At 44.3% G+C, this 26,141-nt stretch overlaps 1 protein-coding gene across 1 annotated transcript in view; it reads right to left on the reverse strand.

Annotated features, from left to right (window-relative positions):
* cdh23 (cadherin-related 23) overlaps nt 1-26,141 on the reverse strand; it is a 727,760-nt gene that overhangs the window by 61,515 nt on the left and 640,104 nt on the right. The window contains exons 44-49 of the mRNA XM_071379722.1: nt 20,359-20,461; nt 19,942-20,067; nt 19,540-19,743; nt 17,590-18,048; nt 17,212-17,328; nt 80-304 (exon numbers count right to left, since the gene is read on the reverse strand). Coding sequence (XP_071235823.1) covers nt 80-304; nt 17,212-17,328; nt 17,590-18,048; nt 19,540-19,743; nt 19,942-20,067; nt 20,359-20,461 — 1,234 coding nt within the window. The remainder of the gene's footprint in view (nt 1-79; nt 305-17,211; nt 17,329-17,589; nt 18,049-19,539; nt 19,744-19,941; nt 20,068-20,358; nt 20,462-26,141) is intronic.

Genomic DNA, 26,141 nt, shown 5'->3' on the forward strand with positions numbered 1-26,141 from the left:
TGGTGTGAGTTTAGTTCGAATATACGGTAAGCTGTTGAAGACTACACAGTGTGTGTGTATATGTGTGCGTGTGTTGTACCAGTAGAGGGGTCCTCCAGTCTGAGGTAGTCCCCTCGGGGTAGATGTAGCAGCTGGTAGATGACCTGTCCATTAGGGCCTTTGTCTGGGTCCACGGCTGACACCGACAGCAGAGTGGTGCCTGGCTGAGCACCTTCCAGAATCTTCTCTGAGAAGTTGGCCACTCCAAAGGGTCTGAACCGCGGGGCGTTGTCATTCACATCCAGCACGTTCACTGTCAGTCTCGCTGTCAATGGTTGAGAGGCAATCGAGAGGGTTAGTATTGGGAAGAGACAGAGAAGAGATTAGAGTCGATGTCCGAACCACCGTAGAAATTGAATTAGCATAATACTAATAAAAAAACATAAAAATCAGTCTGTTTAAGCTAGAGATTTGAGTTTTTTTTGCATATGCTGCATCTCAAGTGGCAGAGCTACAGTGGCTTTTTCCAGACCAGGAGACATCCCAAAACAATCGGGCTTGTCACAGAAACGTCTGTGGCGTTTGAACGGTTTGACAAACATACTAATATGAACCCTCTATGGAAAGATGACTCTCACAATGGTGTTCTCCGTTTTGCTCTATGACTGAAGTCGATACCGTGAAGCATTCATCCATTCATTCATCCGATGTGCCAACTTCTGTCAGTAACGTCCGAATGGTTTGGGCTACACACTAACATGAAAGGTGAGACTCTCACGAACACATACAGTACATGTCGGTTGTTTTGTCTACGATTCTAACAAGCCTCACAAGATTCGTCTGAAGGTAACCCGGTACCAGTTTAAAAGATTAATGGAAGTACTGTACATGTGACCCGATTCAGGAAACTAGGCATATGTCGCAAGTCGCGACTTCACAGGAGAGGCTTTTGAACGTAAAAAATATGTTTTATCAAAATGCATTTTTTGGCATAAATGCCTTCTCGAACATGTGAACATTCTTGTGCCTTAATACCAAACTTGTATGTCATCTGTAAATACGAATTCAATTGTAAAATTATGAGCCTAGTTGGTTTAGCCACAGAGAAAGACAGTAACCTTTCCACTAGCCATGGTTGGCTGAGATAATGAGTGGGCTGGACATGCAGAGAGATGAGTTTGGATTGGTCTGTGGTGTTGCATCTATTGTCTATAAAATGAGCTACTCGTAATGTGTAGATAATCCTTTCTATTGCAGTTTTTTTAACGATATAACGTTACCATTGGAGAACTGCAAATATGTCGCTACTGCTCTCAATATCATTGCTGCCCTGAATTTATCAGGCGCTATCGACAAAGGTCAGTGGGAAAAAGTTATGATGGACTACTCGTGCCATGCAACGCTGACTCTCTCTCACTCTGAAAATAACACATTTTGAAATCAGTGGAACACAACGGGCCAAACAAGGTGTGCAAACTGAACAGAAACAACACAGGGTGTCTTATAAAAGGGGTTGCAGTCTGCCGTGAAGCATTCATCCATGTATACAGGTAAGAATCTAGCTACAGATTCAGATATTATATGTTTCCAATTTTGTCAGAAAGTTGTTTTCATTGCAAGCTAAAGCTTGCTGTTAGCTAGCCACCTAGAGTTCGATGGCTGGCTTGCTGACTAACATTGAACCTAACACTATTTGGTTAACCTTAGCTTGCTATGACAATCGGTTTATATTGCTAGTAATGTTACTCAATAGATTGGGATTATAGCTAACGATAACGTGACATGTCTAAACAAAAGGCCCCAAGTTAAAGCTTCTGTTAGCTAGCTAACATTAGCTGAGGTTAGATGGCTGGCTTGCTAGCTAACATTAACTTATGTGTAGGAAGTATGTGTAACGTTAGTGATGTTTTCTCAGAATGCATTTTGCATTGCTAGTTGTAGCCTAATGTTAGCTAGTTAGCTAGCTATCATTGAACCTATTGGTTAACTTTAGTTAGTTGCTGTTATCTAGCCAGCTGACATCATATGGCTGGCTAGCTACTGTCACGAGCGTCGTCTAGGTGGAAATGACCGGACCAAGGTGCAGCGTGGTGAGCGTACATTTCTTTTTATTTATGAATGTCGCTAACAAAAACAAGAAACAACAAAAACGAACGTGAAGCTGACTAGGGCTATACAGGCCACTAACACAGACAACTACCCACAACTAAGGTGGCAAAACAGGCTGCCTAAGTATGATTCCCAATCAGAGACAACGATAGACAGCTGTCCCTGATTGAGAAACATGCCCGGCCAAACAGAAAACATAGAAATAAAGAAACTAGAATGCCCACCCGTGTCACGTGACAGCTACAGTAGCTAACACTACCTGTATGAACTGTGTGCAGTGATGTTCTCAGAATGCCATTTAGCATCTATTGTATAATAATGCTAAAATATTTGTATCTGGAATTTGTCTTTCAGCATCAATCAGTAGAACACACCTGACTCTAATCCATCAGTCATACAGTCATCAAAGAGATGATGAAAGACAAATTCCAGGCCCAAGCAAGCAAAGGCAGCAGCCACGTAGTCATCAACTACATACACCATTACTTCACCAATTACGGAGTTGGGAAAATACGTGTGGACCTGAATTGTGATAACTGCAGTGGACAAAACAAGAACAAGTTTGTGCTCTGGTATTGTGCCTGGACCTTCACTTCCTGATCACAGGCCACACCAAGTTTGCCCCTGACTGGTGCTTCGGCCTCATCAAGCAGCGCTTCAGAAAGACCAGAGTGAACACTTTGTCTGAGATTGCTGGTGTTGTGAAAGACAGCACTGTGACAGGGGTAAACATCCCACAGCTGGTTGGACTGAAGGATGGTACGGTGCTGGTGGAAAGCTATGGCTTGGCAACAACACCTGACTTCGTAATTCAGGCTTCTGCCACAGATCAAGCAGTACCAGCACTTCAGGTAAAGCATATCATTTTCATTGAATGAGCTTATTCTTATCTAAACTTGGGAGGTGAATTGATGTTGTGGAGGGTTGTAATGTTTTTTTGTTGTTATTCCGTTTTACAGCTTCGATGCTCTGGAGCCTGGTGTTGTCGCCAAGAAGCATTCGGACTGTCTGGACCAGGTTTCAGCTGCTGCGCAACGCTGTCATCCTTCCTCCCATAGATGGTCTGCCTGTAAAAGCACCACCTGGACTGGACACAGCTAGACAAACTATATTTTTGACAAGATCAGGGAGTTTTGCGACGAAGAGGCTATGGACATCACATGCCCTGCACTAAAGTCAAGGGCAGGACAGAAACAGGCTCTCCGAATATAGATTCCCTTGTTCATGCGTGGTTTGGACGGGCCAGTCATCAGCACTATCTGCAGTGCCTCTATTCACATGACTCTCTCCTAACACATACAACATACATTGTTGCTACAATTTTTTTTTTATCCTGCTGCTCAGCCACTTTACCCCTGATTGTACGCATATAACTACCTCGTCTATCACTGATATCGTTATTGATATTGTTCTTGTACATACTGTATATTATTTTATTAATATTAATATCTATTTCTGATATTGCTACTATGCAAGTAACCATTTGGCTGTACCGTTTACACCTTCTATAGAGACCATGCACTTAGCAAGACTTAGCAAGATAAATAAAATGAATATTGCTATGTGTGGCCGTAACATGATTTTGTGACATACCACAACAATATTATGTAACCGTATCAAGTGTCACCACATAAATATATTGTGCATGCATCTGTTAATGTACTGTACAGTGCCTTGTAAAAGTATTCATCCCCCTTGGCGTTTTTCCTAATTTGTTGCATTACAACCTGTAATTTAAATTGATTTTAATTTGGACATACACAAAATAGTCCAAGTTTTGGAGAAGTACAGATCAGGGTTGAGTTATAAAAAAATATCCAAAACTTTGAACATCCCACAGAGCACCATTAAATCCATTATTTAAAAAAATAAAGAGTATGGCACCACAACAAACATGCCAAGAGAGGGCCGCCCACCAAAACTCACAGACCAGGCAAGGAGGGCATTAATCAGAGGCAACAAAAAGACTGAAGATAACCCTGAAGGAGCTGAAAAGCTCCACAGCTGAGATTGGAGTATCTGTCCACAGGACCACTTTAAGCCGCACACTCCACAGAGCTGGGCTTTTTTTAGCCATGCTAAAAAAAAAATAAGCAAGCACATTTGGTGTTTGCCAAAAGGCATGTGGGAGACTCCCCAAACAAATGGAAGAAGGTATTCTGGTCAGATGAGACTAAAATGTAGCTTTTTGTCCATAAAGGAAAACGCTATGTCTGGCGCAAACCCAACACCGCTCATTACCCCGAGAACACCATCCCCACAGTGAAGCATGGTGGTGGCAGCATCATGCTGTGAGGATGTTTTTCATCGGCAGGGACTGGTAAACTGAACATGACAATGGGATACAGTGTTTAAACCCTTTACAATTAAGATCTGTGAATTTATTTAGATTTTTATGAATTATCTTTGAAAGACAGGGTCCTGAAAAAGGTATGTTTATTTTTTTGCTGAGTCAATATGTTCCAAAGGTCTGCATCAGTGGCTTGTAGGCTATGTGTGGAGGCCAGGAGATGCTAAATGTGTTTAGGTCAATTAACGGTTAATTACCATGAGACCGACAGTTATTTGCTTGACAATCACCGGCTGACAACATTTTGTGACCGCCTCAGCCACAGTCATACCAAGAATCATTTAGCTATTTAATTTGGAATTTTAGGACCCCTGTAGGTATAAAGTAAAAAACAAATGGAAGAAACATTGAATTTGGCCTTAATGCTATTAGAAAAACCGTAGAAAAATACATGGCAAAACAGATAGATTTTTTGACTATCAAAAGGAAGCGTATTTTGAAGTGTTTGTCCTATATCTGAGAGATATAAGAATGCTCAGGAATGTTGTTTTTTTGACCCATATTTAACCCCTTTTTTGGTACTAAAGTATTTCCATATATGTGACTCACCAGCTCAAATCGGTCTTATGTAGCAAAATCTGAAATTAGTTTTTTTTACATTGGATAATAGTAGAGACTCAGAGCTAACAAATGGTATATCATACATTGCATTTTTTGAGGAACAATGGTAAAGTAATTCTGCTTTGAAATTTGATTAAACTTTTAAACTCACTTTTGAGAAAAGGGCCTTTGAATATTTTGGAACCTACTGGAGAGCTCTCATTTGTCTACACCCTTTCAGCATTGTTCACACCCTCTTAATGTCACGTTCTGACCTTTAGTTCCTTTTTTATGTCTTTATTTCAGTTGGTCAGGGCGTGAGTTGGGGTGGGCATTCTATGTTGTTTTTCTATGTTTTGTTCTGTTGTTATATCTCTATGTGTTTGGCCTAGTATGGTTCTCAATCAGAGGCAGGTGTCAGTCGTTGTCTCTGATTGGGAGCCATATTTAGGTAGCCTGTTTTCTATTGTGTTTTGTGGGTGATTGTTTCCTGTGTTAGTGTTTGCACCATACGGTACTGTTTCGGTTTTCATTTATTCTCTTGTTCTTTTGTATTTTGTATTCATTCTCGATTAAATTATATTATGGATACGTACCACGCTGCATTTTGGTCCTCCTCTCCTTCCACCAACGAAAGCCGTTACAGAATCACCCACCCGAAAAGGACCAAGCAGCGTGGTAACCAGGAGCAGAGGGTTCTGGACTCCTGGACATGGGAGGAAATTTTGGACGGCAAAGGACCCTGGGCACAGCAGGGGGAATATCGCCGTCCGAAAGAGGAGCTGGAGGCAGCTAGAGCAGAGCGGCGCCACTACGAGGAATGGCGCGAGGTAACGGGCACGAGAGGCAGCCCCAGATTTTTTTTGGGGGGGGGTAAAAACGGGTAGATCAACTCCCCGTGCTTACCGGGGCGAGAGAGTGACTGGGCAGGCACCGCGTTATGCGGGGGAGCGCACGGTGTCCCCAGTGCGCTACATCACAGCTCCTCGAATCGGCCGGGCTAGAGTGGGCATCGAGCCAGGAGGGATGATGCCGGCTCAGCGCATCTGGTCTCCAGTGCGTCTCCTCGGCCCGGGGTATACTGCACCAGCCCTACGCAAGGTGTCTCCAGTTCGCCAGCACAGCCCAGTGCGGCCTGTTCCAACTCCCCGCACTTGCCGGGCTACAGGGTGGATCCAGCCAGGACGAGTGGTGCTAGCTCTGCGCTCGAGACCGCCAGTGCGCCTCCATGGTCCAGTGCATCCGGTGCCTCGGCCAAGGACAAGGCCTCCTGCATGTCTCCCTAGCCTGGTGAGTCATGTGCCTTCTCCCAGAGCCAGGCCTTCTGTGTGTCTCTCCAATCCAGTAATAATCCATGGCAAGAAGCCTCCAGTGATAATCCATGGCACAAAGCCTCCAGTGACAATCCATGGCAAGAAGCCTCCAGTGATAATCCATGGCACGAAGCCTCCAGTGATAATCCATGGCAAGAAGCCTCCAGTGATAATCCATGGCATGAAGCCTCCAGTGAAGATCCATGGCACGAAGCCTCCAGTGATGATCCATGGCAAGAAGCCTCCATTGATAATCCATGGCACGAAGCCTCCAGTGATGATCCATGGCACGAAGCCTCCAGTGATGATCCATGGCACGAAGCCTCCAGTGATGATCCATGGCACGAAGCCTCCGGTGATGATCCATGGCACGAAGCCTCCGGTGATGATCCATGGCACGAAGCCTCCGGTGATGATCCATGGCACGAAGCCTCCTGTGAGGATCCATGGCACGAAGCCTCCAGTGAGGATCCATGGCATGTGGCCTCCAACGAAGGACGTCAGTCCGGAGCCTCCAGCAACACCTTCTAGTCCGGAGCCTCCAGCGTCGCCCTCTAGTCCGGAGCCTCCAGAGTCTCCCTCCTGTCCGGAGCAGCCAGAGTCTCCCTCCTGTCCGGAGCAGCCAGAGTCTCCCTCCTGTCCGGAGCAGCCAGAGTCTCCCTCCTGTCCGGAGGAGCCAGAGTCTCCCTCCTGTCCGGAGGAGCCAGAGTCTCCCTCCTGTCCGGAGCAGCCAGAGCCTCCCTCCTGTCCGGATCAGCCAGAGCCTCCCTCCTGTCCGGAGCAGCCAGAGTCTCCCTCCTGTCCGGAGCTGCCTGAGCCGTCCGTCAGTCAGGAGCTGCCTGAGCCGTCCGTCAGTCAGGAGCTGCCTGAGCCGCCCGTCAGTCAGAAGCTGCCCGTCACTCCGGTGCTCCCGCCTGTCCGGCGCCACCGGAGTCTCCCGCCTGTCCGGCGCCACCGGAGTCTCCCGCCTGTCCGGCGCCGCCGGAGTCTCCCGCCTGTCCGGCGCCGCCGGAGTCTCCCGTCTATTCGGGGCCCGCTGAAAGGGTCCCCAGTCCGAGGTCAGCGGCGAGGGTCGCCGCTCCAAAGGCGCCACATAAGTGGGCCAAGACTTTGGTGGAGTGGGGTCCACGTCCCGCACTAGAGCCGCCATCGCGGTGAAATGCCCACCCAGACCCTCCCCTATAGGTTCAGGTTTTGCGGCCGGAGTCCGCACCTTTGTGGGCGGGGGGGGGGGGGGGGGGTACTGTCACGTTCTGACCTTAGTTCCTTTTTTATGTCTTTATTTTAGTTGGGGTGGGCATTCTATGTTGTTTTTCTATGTTTTGTTCTGTTGTTATATTTCTATGTGTTTGGCCTAGTATGGTTCTCAATCAGAAGCAAGTGTCAGTTGTTGTCTCTGATTGGGAGCCATATTTAGGTAGCCTGTTTTCTATTGTGTTTTGTGGGTGATTGTTTCCTGTGTTAGTGTTTGCACCATACGGTACTGTTTCGGTTTTCATTTATTCTCTTGTTCTTTTGTATTTTGTATTCATTCTCGATTAAATTATATTATGGATATGTACCACGCTGTATGTTGGTCCTCCTCTCCTTCCACCAACGAAAGCCATTACACTTAAGCCAGCCCCACCCATCTCTTTAAGGATTCACATTTGAGGTCATGTGCTAAACAGTGAGTAGTGTAGTAAAGATTAAGACTAAAAGTTGTAGTAGCCTACAATAAGGAACAATTCCAGGTAAACAGAAAGTGTCCACATAAAAATATGTTGTAAATATTAGATGACACTTACCCAGACACACTTGTCTAAATTGATGGGTCATGGGAAATAAATCCTATAACCCCCAGCCACATCCAGTGGTGGAAAAAGTACTAAATTGTCATACTTGAGTAAAAGTATCAATCATTTCAGCGCCACTGGGATTTTTGCCCATTCTTCAAGGCAAAACTGCTCCAGCTCCTTCAAGTTGGATGGGTTCCGCTGGTGTACAGCACTCTTCAAGTCATACCACAGATTCTCAGTTGGATTGAGTAAACTGTGGCTTTATTTTATAGTATGAATAATACAATCGAACAAAGCTGAATAAAATATAAAGTATATTTTCTCCAAACGCATATGCAGCTATTCTGTGTTGAGTGGATGACAAATGTATAAGTACTCCTATATGCTTAATGTAGTGTTATTAATGTAACTTTAGTTGTTCGACAAACATTGGGCTACATGTTTCATAATACATTGTAAGTCTGCATGAGCCCTGCTTTGTTTTTTGTGCGCAGGCTGTACACACTTTATCAGTCTCTCATTCACAATTTGACAAGCACTTGATAATGCCTAGAATTTCATGGCGGCATCCCCTTCGTGTGGCCTTAATGCACTGTTGTAAAGATAAGCAATGTGCTTAATATTAGGAAAGTTGAGAAATAAACATAGTAGGCCTAGCCTATAGAAAGCTGATGGTATCCTCTTCTTTTTAATAGAGGCCATCACTCTGTTTTCTCACGCAATTGCATAGCTTTTAGAAATTGCATAGCCTATAGAAATGTTGCACAACATGAGCTCATGGGCTCTCATGAAGTGTTTGATCCTGATATTTTTTCTCTTCTGGATTGATGAAATTCTCCCGTGACACCATTTCCATATCAGGCGATCCCACATGGGGTCGCGACCCCTAGTTTAGGAACCTCTGCCATAAGGTCTATGGGCTCTGGGCTGGGAGTTTCTATTAAGCTAACATATGGAATTGTATGGAATCATCAAATCCCCTTATTGTTTGGGATACCTTTTTCATATTTTGTTGCCTTACAACCTGGAATTAAAATTAATTTTTGAGGGGTTTGTATCATTTGATTTACATAACTTTGAAGAGCCAAAATCATTTTTATTGTTAAACAAACAAGAAATAAGACAAAAAACTGAACTTGAGCGTGTATAACTATTCACCACCCCAAAGTCAATACTTTGTAGATCCACCTTTTGCAGCAATTACAGCTGCAAATCTCTTTGGGTGTGTCTCTATAAGCTTGGCACGTCGAGCCACTGGAAAGTTTGCCCATTCTTCAAGGCAAAACTGCTCCAGCCTCTGCAAGATGGATGGGTTCCTCTGGTGTACAGCAATCTTTAAGTCATACAACAGATTCTCAATTGGATTGAGGTCTGGGCTTTGACTAGGCCATTCCAAGACATTTAAATGTTTCCCCATAAACCACTCGAGTGTTGCTTTAGCAGTATGCTTAGGGTCATTGTCTTGCTGGAAGGTGAACCTCTGTCCTAGTCTCAAATCTCTGGAAGACTGAAACAGGTTTCCCTCAAGAATTTCCCTGTATTTAGTGACATACATCATTCCTTCAATTCTGACCAGTTTCCCAGTCCCTGCCGATGAACAACATCCTCACAGCATGATGCTGCCACCACCATGCTTCACTGTGGGGATGGTGTTCTCGGGGTGATGAGAGGTGTTGGGTTTGTGCAAGACATTACTTTTTCCATTATGGCCAAAAAACTCAATTTTAGTCTCATCTGACTAGAATACCTTCTTCCATATGTTTGGGGAGTCTCCAACATGTCTTTTGGCGAACACCAAATGTGTTTGCTTATTTTTTCTTTAAGCATGGCTTTCTTCTGGCCACTCTTCTGTAAAGGCCAGCTCTGTGGAGTGTACAGCTTAAAGTGGTCCTATGGACAGATACTCCAATCTCTGCTGTGGAGCTTTTGTCTCTTTGTTGGCTCTCTGATTAATGCCCTCCTTGCCTGGTCCGTGAATTTTGGTGGGCGGCCCTCTCTTGGCAGGTTTGTTGTGGTGACATTTTCTTTCCATTTTTTAATAATGGATTTAATGGTGCTCTGTGGGATGTTCAAAGTTTCATATATTGTTTTATAAATCAACCCTGATCTGTACTTCTCCAAACCTTGTACATGACCTGTTTGGAGAGCTCCTTGGTCTTCATGGTGCCGCTTGCTTGGTGTTTTTTTTATATATTTTTTTTATTTCACTTTTATTTAACCAGGTAGGCTAGTTGAGAACAAGTTCTCCTTTGCAACTGTGACCTGGCCAAGATAAAGAATAGGAATTGGACACATAAATAAACAAAACATACAGTCAATAACACAGTGGAACAAAAGAAAACAAAAAGTCTCTATACAGTGAGTGCAAATGAGGTAAGAAGGGAGTTAACTTCTCTAGGGTAGGGGGCAGCATTTGGAATTTTGGATGAAATGCATGCCCAAATTAAACTGCCTGCATCTCGGGCCCAGAATATATGATATGCATATAACTGGTATATTTGGATAGAAAACACTCTAAAGTTTCCAAAACTGTTAAAATAGTGTCTGAGTATAACAGAACTGATTTGGCAGGCGAAAACCTGAGTAAAATCCATTCAGGAAGTTTTTTTTTTTTTGGTTTTGTAGTTTTCTATTCAATGCCAATACAGTATCCATTGACTTAGGACTCAAATTGCAGTTTCTATGCCTTCCACTAGATGTCAACAGTCTTTAGAAAGTGTTTCAGTCTTGTATTCTGAAAAATGAGGAAGTAAGAGCAGTCTGAATGAGTGGACCCTGCCGTGTCACAGAGCTTTTTCATGCGCACAACCGAGAGAGTGCGTTTCTTGTTTACATTTTATATTGACGACGTTATTGTCCGGTTGAAATATTATCGATTATTTAGCCTAAAAACAACCTGAGGTTTGAATATAAACATCGATTGACATCTTTCTATGAACTTTAAGGATACAATTTGGATTTTTTGTCTTCCTGTTTTGACTGCGTTTGAGCCTGTAGATTACTGAAGAAAACGAGAGAATAAAACTGAGATTTTTGGGTATAAAGAGACTTTATCGAACAAAAGGAACATTTATTGAGTAAATGAATGTCTGCTGAGTGCATCAGCAATTTTATCTCTATTTCTAAATTGTTTAACTGTTCTATCTGGCTGGCTACTGTTTGTAATGATTTGTCTAGTGGGCTATGTTCTCATAATCGTAAGGTATGCTTTCGCCGTAAAGCATTTTTTAAATCTGACACCGTGGTTGGATTCACAAGAAGTTAATCTTTAAACCTATGTAAAATATGTTTTGTTTTCTGAATTTTTATAATGAGTATTTCTGTATTTGAAATTAGCGCCCAGCAGTTTCACTGGCTGTTGAAGAGGTGGGACGCTACCGTCTCACGTGCCCAAGAGAGGTTAAGCATATCCCAGTTTAGGTCACCTAACAGTACGAACTCTGACGATAGATGGGGGGCCATTAATTTACATATGGTGTTCAGGGCACAGCTGGGAGCTGACGGGGGTCTATAACAAGCGGCAACAGTGACAGACTTATTAATGGAGAGATTAATTTTGAAAAGTAGTAGCTTAAACAGTTTGGGCATAGACCTGGATAGCAGGACAGAACTCTGCAGGCTTTCTCTACAGTAGATTGCAACTCCGCCCCCTTTAGCAGTTCTATCTTGACGGAAAATGTTGTAATTGGGGATGGAAATTTCAGCATTTTTGGTGGTCTTCTTAAGCCAGGATTCAGACACACCTTGGATATCAGGGTTGGCGGAGTGTGCTAAAGCAGTGAATAAAGCGAACTTAGGGAGGAGGCTTCTGATGTTAACATGCATGAACCCAAGGCTTTTCCGGTTACAGATGTCAACAAATGAGAAGCCCTGTGGGGACACACAGGGCCTGGGTTAACCTCTACATAACCAGAGGATCAGAGAAGGAGTAGGATAAGGGTACGGCTAAAGGCTGTAAGAACTGGTCGTCTAGTGTTTTCAGAACAGAGAGTAAAAGGAACAGACTTCTAGGCGTGGTAGGAAAGACTCAGGGCATAATGCACAGATAAGGGCATGGTAGGGTGCGAGTACAGTGGATGTAAACCTAGTTATTGAGTGACGATGAGAGAGGCTGCATCTCTGAAAGCGCGAGTTAAGCTAGGTGCGGTCTCTGCATGTGTGGGGGATGGGGCAAGGGAGCTAAACGAGGCATGTAGAGCGGGAATAGGGGCTCCGCAGTAAAATAAAACAATGAGAGCTACCCTAAACAACAGTATACAAGGCATATTGATATTAGAGGGAGGCATAAAGCACAGGTGTTGATTGGGAGGGCTAAGACAACAACGGGTAAACGGCTAAGACAACAACAATGGGTAAATGGCGATGAATGGGCAGAGAGGATCAGTTAACTACACACAGGGGCTGAATTTGAGGCTGGGGCCGACAGATAAACAAAATAAAATACCGTGTTAATGAACAGTCCAGTAGGCATCAACTGTGTAGCCGAGTGATCATAGGGTCCAATAAGCAACAATGGACGAAACAGGGAGCCGCTCGGCAGTCGTCACTACGCTAGGTGAGCGGGAGACATGGGGTTTCAGAGTTAGCGGGCCAGGGCTAGTAGCTGGGTCCTCACCGACATCAACGACACAGAGGCCGGTTGAGAGCACATTGGCCGAAATACGTCAGCAGACCAGTCGTGATGGATCGGCGGGGCTCCGTGTCGACAAAGGGTCCAGGCCAATTGGCAAGAGAGGTATTGTAGTTGGTGTACTTAGTTTGCTAGCCAGGGGAATGGGCCTAGCTCGAGGCTAACTGGTGCTTGCTTCTGGACAAGGGCGTTAGCCACGATAGCCACTCGGTAGCAGCTAGCTAGCTGTGATGATCCGGTGTAATGGTCCAGGGCTTGCGGCAGGAATCCGGTGATGTAGTGGGGAAAAAAGCAGTCCGATATGCTCAGGGCTCATATCGTGCTGTGCAAGACTGGCAGATATTATCCGGGCTATCCGGGATAAAGCAGCTGTTTTTTGTGCTAAAGGTAAAGACTGCTAGCAGTGGCTAACAATGACTAAATAGCTAGTAGCTAATTAGTTGGCTAGCTTCTGAAGGCTAGCTTCTGATGGAGGTTCCAGTTATAAGGTCTAAAAAAATAGCAGATCCGTACCACGTTGGGTGAGGCGGATTGCAGGAGGGTATATTTCATTCGAAAATGGAAAAAGAAATTGAGATATATACAGAAAAAAACCGGAATATTTACACGGGACAAAAACAAACACGTCTTGCTGCTACGCCATCTTGGACACATGAACCATTGCCTGATGTGAACAGTGCCTCGTAGAAAAGCGATCTCAGAAGACCTAAATTAAGAATTGTTGACTTGTATAAAGCTGGAAAGGGTTACAAAAGTATCTCTAAAAGCCTTGTTCATCAATCCACGGTAAGACAAATTGTCTATAAATTGAGAATGTTCAGCACTGTTGCTACTCTCCCTAGGAGTGGCCGTCCTGCAAAGATGACTGCAAGAGCACAGCGCAGAAGGCTCAATGAGGTTAAGAAGAATCCTAGTGTCAGTTAAAGACTTACAGAAATCTCTGGAACATGCTAACATCTCTGTTGATGAGTCTACGATACTTAAATCACTAAACAAGAATGGTGTTCATGGGAGGACACCACGGAAGAAAAAACTGCTGTCCAAATAAAACAATGCTGCACGTCTGAAGTTCGCAAAAGTGCACCTGGATGTATCACAGCGCTACTGGCAAAATATACTGTGGACAGATGAAACTGAAGTTGAGCTGTTTGGAAGCGACACACAACACTATGCATGGAGAAAAAAAGGCACAGCACACCAACATAACAACCTCATCAACTGTAAAGTATGGTGGAGGGAGCATCATGGTTTGGGGCTGCTTTGCTGCCTCAGGGCCTGGAAAGCTTGATATCATTGACGGAAAAAATGTATTCACATGTTTATCAACACATTTTGAAGGAGAATGTAAAGCTATCTGTCCGCCAATTGAAGCTCAACAGAAGTTGCGTGATGCTACAGGACAATGACCCAAAACACAGAAGTAAATTACCAACAGAATGGCTTCAACAGAAGAAAATACACCTTCTGGAGTGGCCCAGTCAGAGTCCTGACCTCAACCCGACCTCGAGAGTGGTTCACACCAGACATCCCAAGAATATTGCTGAACTGAAACAGGGTTCACATACTTTTCCCACCCTGCACTGTGAATGGTTACACGGTGTGTTCAAAAAAGACATGAAAACGTATAATTGTTTGTGTGTTATTAGTTTAGGCAGACTGTTTGTCTGTTGTGACTTGATGAAGATCAGGTCAAATGTTATAACCAATTTATGCAGAAATCCAGGTAATTCCAAAGGGTTCACATACTTTTTCTTGCCAATAAATATTCTAAAAGCTCCATTGGTAGCTCGTTTGAACAACTCCTATAGAAATGGTAGTCTGTCAGGTATTCAGCAGGAAGTTCTGATTTCACTATTATTAAACCATGACCAAGGTGGCAAATATAAAGATCCAGTCTATCTAAAAAACTGGAGGCCTCTTACTCTTCAATGTTGTCATGCAAAAATACTGGCAAAATGCATAGCACTCAGAATTAAAAAGGTTTCCCCAGATATTGTTCATCCTGATCAGACAGGTTTTTTACATGGACGATACATTGGAGATAATATACGACCACTATTAGAAATAATAAAACAACATAAAAAATCTAAGAAACCAGGCCTGGTATTTACTGTATACCGGAACAATTGCCCTGGTTAACTCTTTAGTCATATCTCAGTTTACTCACTTACTTATGGCGTTGCCTACACCTGATGATTCGTTATTCAAATCATATGAGCAAAAAATATTTAGCTTTATCTGGGATGCTAAAGACAAGATAAAGCGTGCCTATCTATATAAAGAATATTAACTGGGTCGGTAGAGATTATTAAATATAAAAACACTAAATCTCTGTCAAACCTTCACTTATCCCAAAGTTTTACTTGAACCCAAATAGATTACTAACAAAAGCTGTTTGTTTCAAAATTGCCTTTTTGCCTTTGTGCAGATTGCCATGTCTCATTTTCGAATAATTGAAAATTTAACTTTTTTCTAAGTATCTCTTTTTCAAACAAGCATTGCAGAGCTGGCGACAATTACAATTCCATCCTCCTGAAAAGATAAAATAAATTATATTTTGTTTAAAAAAAAGATTGTAAATTGGAATGGTAGAATTATGTCTTTCATGGAGTTATCAGAATTGTATGGGAAGGTCTGCTGAATCCAAGATAACAACCAATTGATTACAGCATTACCCCAAAAATGGAGGAAGCATGTGGCAGCGGGAGGAGGTAGTGAACTGGTATGTCTGCCCAATATAAAGGATCAAAACTGGTGGAGGAATAAAAATAGCATAAATAGGAAAGTATACTCGTTTCATTTGAGGACCAGGATGTTGACAGCTGTGCCATACAGATTGCAAAATAGTTGGGAAGAGATTTTTGATGTACTGATTCCATGGTACAGCGTGGATGAGTTGATATATAAAATTAAGCAAGATTCAAGATTTTGTGCATTTCAGCAAAAATGATTATACAGAACTCTTGCCACCAACTAAATGTAGAATATTTGGGCCATACAATCATAGCAGCTCTGCAGATTTTGTTGTGAGGATAAAGAATCAATAGACCATTTATTTTGGTGTTGCCCTCAGGTAGCCTGTTTCTGGTCTCAGGTTCAGGAATGGCTGAAAATGCATAACATTGATCTAAAATGGACCCTAGAAATAGCATTGTTGGGAGATCTGGAGAGACCGGGTCAGTCAATTACTAATATACTAATACTCTTAGTAAAAGTATTTATCTTCAACTCGCAATCTGTAGATTTGATTTGATGGATTCAAACTGTATGTTAAACATCACAGCATGGTTGAAAGATACACGGGGTGTAGAAATCCGAAGAGGGTGGCCAGCAGAGACAGGTAGGATGGGCTGAAGTAAGCTGAGGGTTGGGTTGTGGAATTGGAGACAAGTGGGAGTGGAGTTGCTGGGCGGGGGATAGAATGACGGCCAAAGATAAAGTTAAAAAAAAAGTAAAAATACAAAGTATGTTTGAATGACACCGAGGGGCAGTGTTGTAACAGCTAATGCTTGTTTGCCTGAGGATGATGCCGCGCAGGTGTTTGTACACATGCATATACACACACTCTCATTCAAGTGAGAGTCTTGGGGGTGGGGTCTCGGATAGTTGTGGGGCAGCTATTGGGAAACTGTGGGGGGGGGGTCTTAGAGGGCTGGTGGCCTGGCGGTTGGGAGCTTGGGCCGGTGGCTGATGGGTCGCTGGTTCGGGTCCCGTTTTTCACCTTGTGGGAGATCTGTCGACATGCCCTTGAGCAGGGCGTTGACCCTGGTTGCTTCTGCAGATCGCTCTGGATGGGAGCCTGTTAGATGACTGTATGTGATGTAGATGGTGAGCGGCTTCACTGCAAGTAGATTGTATGTTTTATAGACGCATTGTATGATACACCGAGAGCAAATGGCAGCCAAAGAGCTGAGCCACAGATCTCGGGAGATATACTGCAGCAGGTAACACACGCCTGTTCGCAAGGTTATCTGGAGATATGGAATCAGAGCATGACAATGTTCTATTTCACACCGAGGCTTGGTGGTTATCGCGGGTGAGTGTTGGAAATATATTTCGCATTGAGAGAGGAACTGTTGTCATTCACAATGGATGTAAAAAAAAACAGCATCAAACCCACCCATCTCATTAGTGATGGTGAGATAAAATACATTATGCCAGACTAATTTGCAAATGACTGTATTACACATTAAAAGTATGTGTAATACTGTTAGAATGTTTTTCAATTGACTGCCATAGCCCAAAATAAAAATGTTAACATTGGCTGTTAATTACATAATTGTTTTCACATGGTTGAGGTCACGAGACCAAAAAGGTTTGGGAAGCATTGCTTTCAACCTATTTTGAGTGTATTGTAGTGATTGTGGTTTGTGTGTACGCTTGTTTTTAGCATGAGCTGCACTAAGTCATTTCCGATCAACTTCTGTTGGTTTAACAAAGTGCTGAATAAAGGGCCACAAAACGGTGATAAAATAACAAACAAAAGTAGGGTGATTTTAGATGAAACCTCACCATTAGGTACGCTGACTGACATGTCGATGACATCACTGGCGTTGTCATGCACCGACACAAGGATCTCAAATGTGGCCACCAGCTCTCTGTTGAGTGGGTTATGCACAAACACAGCACCTGTGGGAACACACACACATATACACACATACCGGTAACATATACACACAATTAACACACACACAAATAGGCTCACACACATGCACATACACACGCACAGGCAGACACACAGACACACACAGATGCACGCCCAAACACACGCACATACACACACTTACTCATACTGCATACACATATTTACACAACATCCACAGAATCTGACAGGCAACTAAGTAAAGATACAATACTAAACATTATCTACTGTGTTTGTTGACTACTAACCCGTGTGGAAATCGATGCCGAACGACTCTTGCAGGCCATCTACAGGGTTATTCCCATCATCCTTGGCCTCCACAGAGATGATGTAATATTCCAGCCGGGGTCGTAGGTCATGATCCTCGGCGGCGAGCGTAGCCACCACCACGCCTGGCGGCGTAGACTCGTTTACGTTGATAGTCGTCACGGGTTCAATGAAACGCGGTCGCGAGTCGTTGACATCATCCAGGATGACTGACAGGGTGACAGTGCCCGACAACGAGGGCGTGCCGCGGTCTGTAGCCAAGATGACCAGGCGGTAGGAGCCGCGCTCCTCACGGTCGAGGATGGCGTTGCCCACCAGAACGGCGCCGGACAGGGAGTCGACTATGAAGCGGTCCTGGGCGCCACTTTCCAGCCGGTAGAGCAGCCAGGCGTTAGAGCCCGAATCAGCGTCACTGGCAGACAGCTGGGTCACCACCACACCTAAAACAGAGAGAGAGGGAAGAGGACACAGGGGTAAGGATAGAACACAAGGGGCATGTTTCCCAGACATAGATTAAGCCTAGTTCTGGACAAAAAATAATGTTTAATGGAGAAACTCCTTTGAAATAGATTTTTTGTCCAGGACTAGGCTTAAAGGGGCAATTTGCCATTCAAACAATAAAAAAGCTGTCACTCCGCCACTGTTTTGGTACACAGCTGAGGGATGGGGCTGGAGAAATGCAACCATTCTTAAATTAATAGACAGAGCTATGGATGCAAAGTCTGACCATCCGTGATATAACAATTATAGTGTGTATACAGTGTTTGTTTACAATTACATTGTTTCCAAACAATCAAGTAAAACAAGCTTAGATTTGGGGTTCTATACATCTATTTTGATGTATAGGAAAGTATACTAGTTTCATTTGAGGACCAGGATGACATCTATTTTGTGAAGTGCACCAGTCCCTCCTGCAGCAAAGCACCCCCAGAACATGATGCTGCCACCCCCGTGCTTCACGGTTGGGATGGTGTTCTTTGACTTGCAGGCCTCCCCCTTTTTCCTCCAAACATAACGATGGTCATCATGGCCAATCTGTTCTATTTTTGTTTCATCAGACCAGAGGACCTTTCTCCAAAAAGTACGATCTTTGTCCCCATATGCAGTTGCAAACCGTAGTCTGGCTTTTTTATGGCGGTTTTGGAGCAGTGGTTCTTCCTTGCTGAGCGGCCTTTCAGATTATGTCGATATAGGACTCGTTTTACTGTGGATATAGATATTTTATACCTGTTTCCTCCAGCATCTTCACAAGGTCCTTTGCTGTTGTTCTGGGATTGATTTGCACTTTTCGCACCAAAGTACGTTCATCTCTAGGAGACAGAATGCGTCTTCTTCCTGAGCGGTATGACGGCTGCATGGTGTTTATACTTGTGTACTATTGTTTGTACAGATGAACGTGGTACCTTCAGGTGTTTGAAAATTTCTCCCAATGAGGTCTTTTCCTGAGGTCTTGGCTGATTTCTTATGATTTTCCCATGATGTCAAGTAGAGGCACTGAGTTTGAAGGTAGACCTTGAAATACATCCACAGGTACAACTCCAATTGACTCAAATTATGTCAATTAGCCTATCAGAAGCTGCTAAAGCCATGACATAATGTTCTGGAATTTTCAAAGCTGTTTAAAGGCACAGTCAATTTAGTGTATGTAAACTTCTGACCCACTGGAATTGTGATACAGTAAATTATAAGTGAAATAATCTGTCTGTAAACTATTTTCGGAAAAATGACTTGTGTCATGCACAAAGTAGATGTCCTAACCGACTTGCCAAAACTATAGTTTGTTAACAATACATTTGTTGAGTGGTTGAAAAACGAGTTTTAATGACTCCAACCTAAGTGTATGTAAACTTCCGACTTCAACTGTATACACGCTTGCATGCATGAATTGAGTCACGCAGACATAAGACACAGACACACCAACACACACGTACCAGTGGGGCTGTTCTCAGGAAGGTGCACAGTGAGGCTGGAGGGTTTGAAGACAGGAGGGTTGTCGTTCTGGTCCAGGATTGTCACAGTGAGGGGTACACTGCTGTTGAGCCCCCACACATCCTCCCCCACCAGGAACAGCTCCACCCGAGGCTCCACAAACATCTCGCGGTCCAACAGCGCCGCCTGTCGCACACGCACCACACCTGCAAGGGGGAACAAGGGAGAGGTACAGGCAGTGGCTTCATTGGTGATGACTTTGTGGCAGTGGCTTCAAGGTGTTCTAATTAATTGCATGTGTGTATTGTTGTGAGTGAGAGTGTGTGTGTGTGTGTATGTGTTTGAGTGTGCATCTATTAGAGGTGTGTGATTGAGTGATCAATATGTTTGACTGTGTGTGTGACCTGTATCAGAGTCCACAGTGAAGAGGTCCTGTCTTGTTCCCAGCAGATGGTACCTGACCACAGCGTTGGGCCCAATGTCTTTGTCCTCAGCCAACACTGGTCCGTTCAACACTAAAACAGCACTGCCTAAGAGAGGGAGAGATAGAGAAAGGAAGATGTGCGTGATGGCAGAAGGGGAGAGGGCAGTTAAATACAAGAGTTGAAGAGGGAAAAGCAAGAAAGATTGATGAAAGAGGGAAAGATTGAGATTGGGGAGAGAGTGGGAAGAGAGAGAAAAATGAGTGATGGAAACAGAGGAAAGCAGAGATAGGTAGTGGGTGCCAAGGTAGGGACAGAGGTAGCAGAGGAATTATACATTGTCAATTGAAACAAACAGACACACAGACAGACATAAAAACACACCAGTGAGGCTGTTACCTGTGGGGGAGTTCTCAGTGATCTCAGCCCGGTAGCTGGTCTGTGTGAATATGGGCCTGTTGTCATTCTCATCCAAAACTGTGATCACCAGCAGTTCTGAGTCCTGGAGAGAGGAATGGATGGAGGGAGAGGGTGACAGATTGGGGAGGGAGGGATGGGTGGATGGGGAAGGGAAGGAGAGAAGGGCAAAGAAGAAGGTGAGAAATGTTCTCAATAAAAAAGCAAATAGCTGTAATTTCATACATATGGAAAAAATCCATACTTGAAAATACAGAGGATCAACAACATTGCATTCACTCCACATTGCTTGCAACAAGAATGTTTAGTAATAGTGTCACGACTTCCGCCGAAGTCGGTTCCTCTCCTTGTTCGGGCGGCGTTCGGCGGTCGGCGTCGCCGGTCTTCTAGCCATCATCGATCCACTTTTCATTTTCCATTTGTTTTGTCTTGTCTTCCCACACACCTGGTTTCAATTCCCTCATTACATGTTGTATATTTAACCCTCTGTTCCCCCCCATGTCCTTGTCCGGAATTGTTTATTGTAAGTGCATGTGCACGTTTATCTGGTGTGCGACGGGTTTTGTACCCATTGATTGTTTGTTCTGATTCCGGTGGTTTTTATTATTAAACTGCTCCGTTGTAAACACGGTTTTTGCTCTCCTGCGCCTGACTTCTCTGCCGCCAGTACGCACCCCTTACAAATACTGCTGGACAACACAGCAAAGAAATTCACTTATTGGCCTAATCTAAAAACTACAGGTTTGAGTCAAATCCAATACAACACAACACAGAGTGAAACCCGCTGTATTTTCAAGTATTGTCAAATCCAATCAAATCAAATTGTATTTGTCACATACACATGGTTAGTGGATGTTAATGCGAGTGTAGCGAAATGCTTGTGCTTTTAGTTCCGACCAAGAAGTAATATCTAACAAGTAATCTAACCTAACAATTTCACAACAACTACCTTATAAACACAAGTGTAAAGGAATTAATAAGAATATGTACATAAAAATATATGATGAGTGATGGCCGAACGGCATAAGCAAAATGCAGTAGGTATAGAGTACAGTATATACATATGAGATGAGTAATGTAGGGTATGTAAACATTATATAAAGTGGCATTGTTTAAAGTGGCTAGTGATACATTTATTACATACATTTTTCCATTATTGAAGTGGCTAGAGTTGAGTCAGTATGTTGGCAGCAGCCACTCAATGTTAGTGATGGCTGTTTAACAGTCTGATGGCCTCGGTCCCCGCTTTGATGCACCTGTACTGACCTCGCCTTCTGGAGGATAGCGGGGTGAACAGGCAGTGGCTCGGGTGGTTGTTGTCCTTGATGATCTTTTTGGCCTTCCTGTGACATCGGGTGGTGTAGGTATCTTGGAGGGAAGGTAGTTTGCCCCCCGGTGATGCGTTCTTCAGACCTCACTACCCTCTGGAGAGCCTTACGGTTGTGGGCGGAGCAGTTGCTGTACCAGGCGGTGATACAGCCCGACAGGATGCTCTCGATTGTGCATCTGTAAAGTGTTTTTGGTGACGAGCCAAATTTCTTCAGCCTCCTGAGGTTGAAGAGGCGCTGACGCTGTCTGTGTGGGTGGACCATTTCAGTTTGTCCGTGATGTGTACGCCAGGGAGAACTTAAAACTTTCCACCCTCTCCAATACTGTCCCGTCGATGTGGATAGGGGGCTGCTCCCTCTGCTGTTTCCTGAAGTCCACGATCATCTCCTTTGTTTTGTTGACGTTGAGTGTGAGGTTATTTTCCTGACACAACACTCCAAGGGCCCTCACCTTCTCCCTGTATGCTGTCTCGTCATTGTTGGTAATCAAGCCTACCACTACAGTGTCGTCTGCAAACTTGATGATTGAGTTGGAGGCGTGCATGGCCACGCAGTCATGGGTGAACAAGGAGTACAGGAGAGGGCTGAGAACGCACCCTTGTGGGGCCCCAGTGTTGAGTATCAGTGGGGTGGAGATGTTGTTACCTACCCTCACCACCTGGGGGCGGCCCGTCAGGAAGTCCAGGACCCAGTTGCACAAGGCGGGGTCGAGACCCAGGGTCTCGAGCTTAATGACGAGTTTGGAGGGTACTATGGAGCTGTAGTCGATGAACAGCATTCTTACATAGGTATTCCTCTTGTCCAGATGGGTTAGGGCAGTGTGCAGTGTGATTGCGATCGCGTCGTCTGTGGACCTATTGGGGCGGTAAGCAAATTGGAGTGGGTCTAGGCTGTCAGGTAGGGTGGAGGGGATATGGTCCTTGACTAGTCTCTCAAAGCACTTCATGATGACGAAAGTGAGTGCAACGGGGCGGTAGTCATTTAGCTCAGTTACCTTAGCTTTCTTGGGAACAGGAACAATGGTGACCCTCTTGAAGCATGTGGGAACAGCAGACTGGGATAAGGATTGATTGAATGTATCCGTAAACACACCAGCCAGCTGGCCTGCGCATGCTCTGAGGTTGCGGCTGGTGATGCCGTCTGGGCCTCCAGCCTTGTGAGGGTTAACACGTTTAAATGTTTTACTCACGTTGGCTGCAGTGGAGAGCCCGCAGGTTTTGGTAGCGGGCCATGTCAGTGGCACTGTATTGTCCTCAAAGCGAGCAAAGAAGTTGTTTAGTTTGTTTGGGAGAAAGACATCGTGGTCCGTGATGGGGCTGGTTTTTCTTTTGTAATCCGTGATTGACTGTAGACCCTGCCACATACCACTCGTGTCTGAGCCATTGAATTGTGACTCTACTTTGTCTCTATACTGACGCTTAGCTTGTTTGATTGCCTTGTGGAGGGAATAGCTACACTGTTTGTATTCAGTCATGTTTCCGGTCACCTTGCCATGATTAAAAGCAGTGGTTCGCGCTTTCAGTTTTGCGCGAATGCTGCCATCAATCCACGGTTTCTGGTTAGGGAATGTTTTAATAGACTCTGTGGGTACAACATCACCGATGCACTTGCTAAGAAACTTGCTCACCGAATCAGAGTATTCATCAATGGTGATGTTCAACGCAATGCGGAACATATCCCAGTCCACGTGATCGAAAAATTCTTGAAGCGTGGAATCCGATTGGTCGGACCAGCATTGAACAGACCTGAGTGCGGGTGCTTTCTGTTTTAGTTTCTGTCTATAGGCTGGGAGCAACAAAATGGAGTCGTGGTTAGCGTTTCTGAAAGGAGGGCGGGGGAGGGCCTTATATGCATCGCGGAAGTTAGAATAACAATGATCCAGGGTTTTGCCAGCCCGGGTCGCGCAACTGATATGCTGATAAAATTTAGGGAGCCTAGTTTTCAGATTAGTTTCGTTAAAATCCCCAGCTACAATAAATGCAGCCTCAGGATATGTGGTTTCCAGTTTACATAGAGTCAAATTAATTTCGTTCAGGGCCGTCGATGTGTCTGCTTGGGGGGGAATATATGTGATTATGATCGAAGAGAATTCACTTGGTAGATAATGCGGTCGGCATTTGATTGTGAGGAATTCTAAGTCAGGTGAACAAAAGGACTTGAGTTGCTGTATGTTGTTATTATCACACCAACTCTCGTTAATCATAAGGCATACACCCCCGCACTTCTTCTTACCAGAGAGATGCTTGTTTCTGTCGGCGTGATGCGTGAAGAAACCAGGTGGCTGTACCGACTCCGATAGCGTGTCTCGAGTGAGCCATGTTTCCGCGAAACAAAGAACGTTACAGTCTCTGATGTCTCTCTGGAAGGCAACCCTTGCTCAGATTTCATCTACCTTGTTGTCAAGAGACTGGACATTGGCGAGTGGTATGCTCGGGAGTGGTGCGCGATGTGCCCGTCTACGGAGCCTGACCAGAAGGCCGCTCCGTCTGCCCCTTCTGCAGCGCTGTTGTTTTGGTTCGCCGGCTGGGATCCGATCCATTGTCCTGGCTGGTGGGCCAAACAGAGGATCTGCTTCGGGACAGTCGGATTCCTGGTCGTAATGTTGGTGAGTTGACGTTGCTCTTATATCCAATAGTTCCTCCCGGCTGTATGTAATAAAACCTAAGATTTCCTGGGGTAACAATGTAAGAAATAACACATAAAAAACAAAATACTGCATAGTTTCCTAGGAACGCGAAGCGAGGCGGCCATATCTGTTGGCGCCGGAAGACACCAGGTGGCAGCATCAAGTTATGGGTATGCTTATCAACAGCAGGGACTGGGGAGTTTGTTAGGATCAAATTAAATATGAAAGGACCAAAGCAGAGGTAAATAATTATAGGAAAACCCTGGGATGGAGATACATTTTTCAGCGGGACATTTACAAAAATGTCAATGCCAAAGACGCACCAAAATGGCTTTTCAATATGTATTGAGTGGTTCCTGAGTGGTCCAGTCTCAGTCCTGACTTACAGTGCATCCGGGAAGTATTCAGACCTCTTCACTTTTTCCAAAATGTTTTACGTTACAGCCTTATTCTGAAATTGATGAGGTAATAAAAAAACATCAATCTACACACAATACCCGATAATGACAAAGCAAAAACAGTTTAGACATTTTTACAAATGTATACAAATAAGAAAATCGACATAAGTATTAAAACCATTCACTCAGTACTTTGTTGAAGCACCTTTGGCATGATTACAGCCTCAAGTCTTCTTGGGTATGATACTACAAGCGGCACACCTGTATTTGGGGAGTTTAGGGTCGTTGTCCTGTTGGAAGGTGAACCTTTGCCCCAGAGGTCCTGAGCACTCTGGAGCAGGTTTTCATCAAGGATCTCTCTGTAATTTGCTCTGTTCATCTTTCCCTCAATCCTGATTAGTCTCCCAGTCCCTGAAAATCATCCCCACAGCATGATGCTTGCACCACCATGCTTCACCGTAGGGATGATATTGGCCAGGTGATGAGCGGTGCCAGGCGAAAGAGTTCAATCTTGGTTTCATCAGACCAGAGAATCTTGTTTCTTTTGGCAAACTCCAAGATGGATGACGTGACATTTACTGAGGAGTGGCTTCCGTCTAGCCACTCTACCATAACGGCTGATTGGTGGAGTGCTGCAGAGATGGTTGTCCTTCTGGAAGGTTCTCCCATCTCCACAGAGCAACTATGGAGCTCTGTCAGAGTGACCATCGGGTTCTTGGTCACCTCCTGACACAGGCCCTTCTCTCCCGATTGCTCAGTTTGGCTGGGCAGCCAGCTTAAGGAAGAGTCTTGGTGGTTCCAAACCTCTTTCATTGATGGAGTGATGGAGGCCACTGTGTTCTTGGGGACCTTCAATGCTGCAGTTTTTGGTACCCTTCCCCAGATCTGTGCCTCGACACAATCCTGTCTCGGAGCTCTACGGACAATTATTTTGACCTCATGGCTTCTTTTTTGCTCTGACATGCACTGTCAGGTGTGGGACTTTATATAGACAGGTGTGTGCCTTTCCAAATCATGTCCAATCAATTGAATTTACCACAGGTGTAGAAACAAGTTGTAGAAACATCTCAAGGATGGTCAATGGAAGCAGGATGCACCTGATTTTTATTTTATTTTAATACATTTGCAAAAATACAAAAAAAAGTTTTTGCTTCGTCATTATGGGGTATTGTGTGTAGATTGATGAGGGGATAAAATAATTTAATTCATTTTAGCATAAGACTGTAACGTAACAAAAAGTGGATAAAGTGAAGAGGTCTGAATACTTTCCAAATCCACTGTATATTTTGCCTGAAAATCTGAGACAGTGTTTGAATATAGCTGTCCATCAATGACTCCCAACCAAATTTTGTGAACTTGAGCACTTTTTACAAAAACAATGGATATATGTATGTTTCCATAAGAGTTGCAATT

The sequence above is a fragment of the Salvelinus alpinus genome, chromosome 32 (assembly GCF_045679555.1).
Source record: "Salvelinus alpinus chromosome 32, SLU_Salpinus.1, whole genome shotgun sequence".
Classification (NCBI taxonomy): domain Eukaryota; kingdom Metazoa; phylum Chordata; class Actinopteri; order Salmoniformes; family Salmonidae; genus Salvelinus; species Salvelinus alpinus.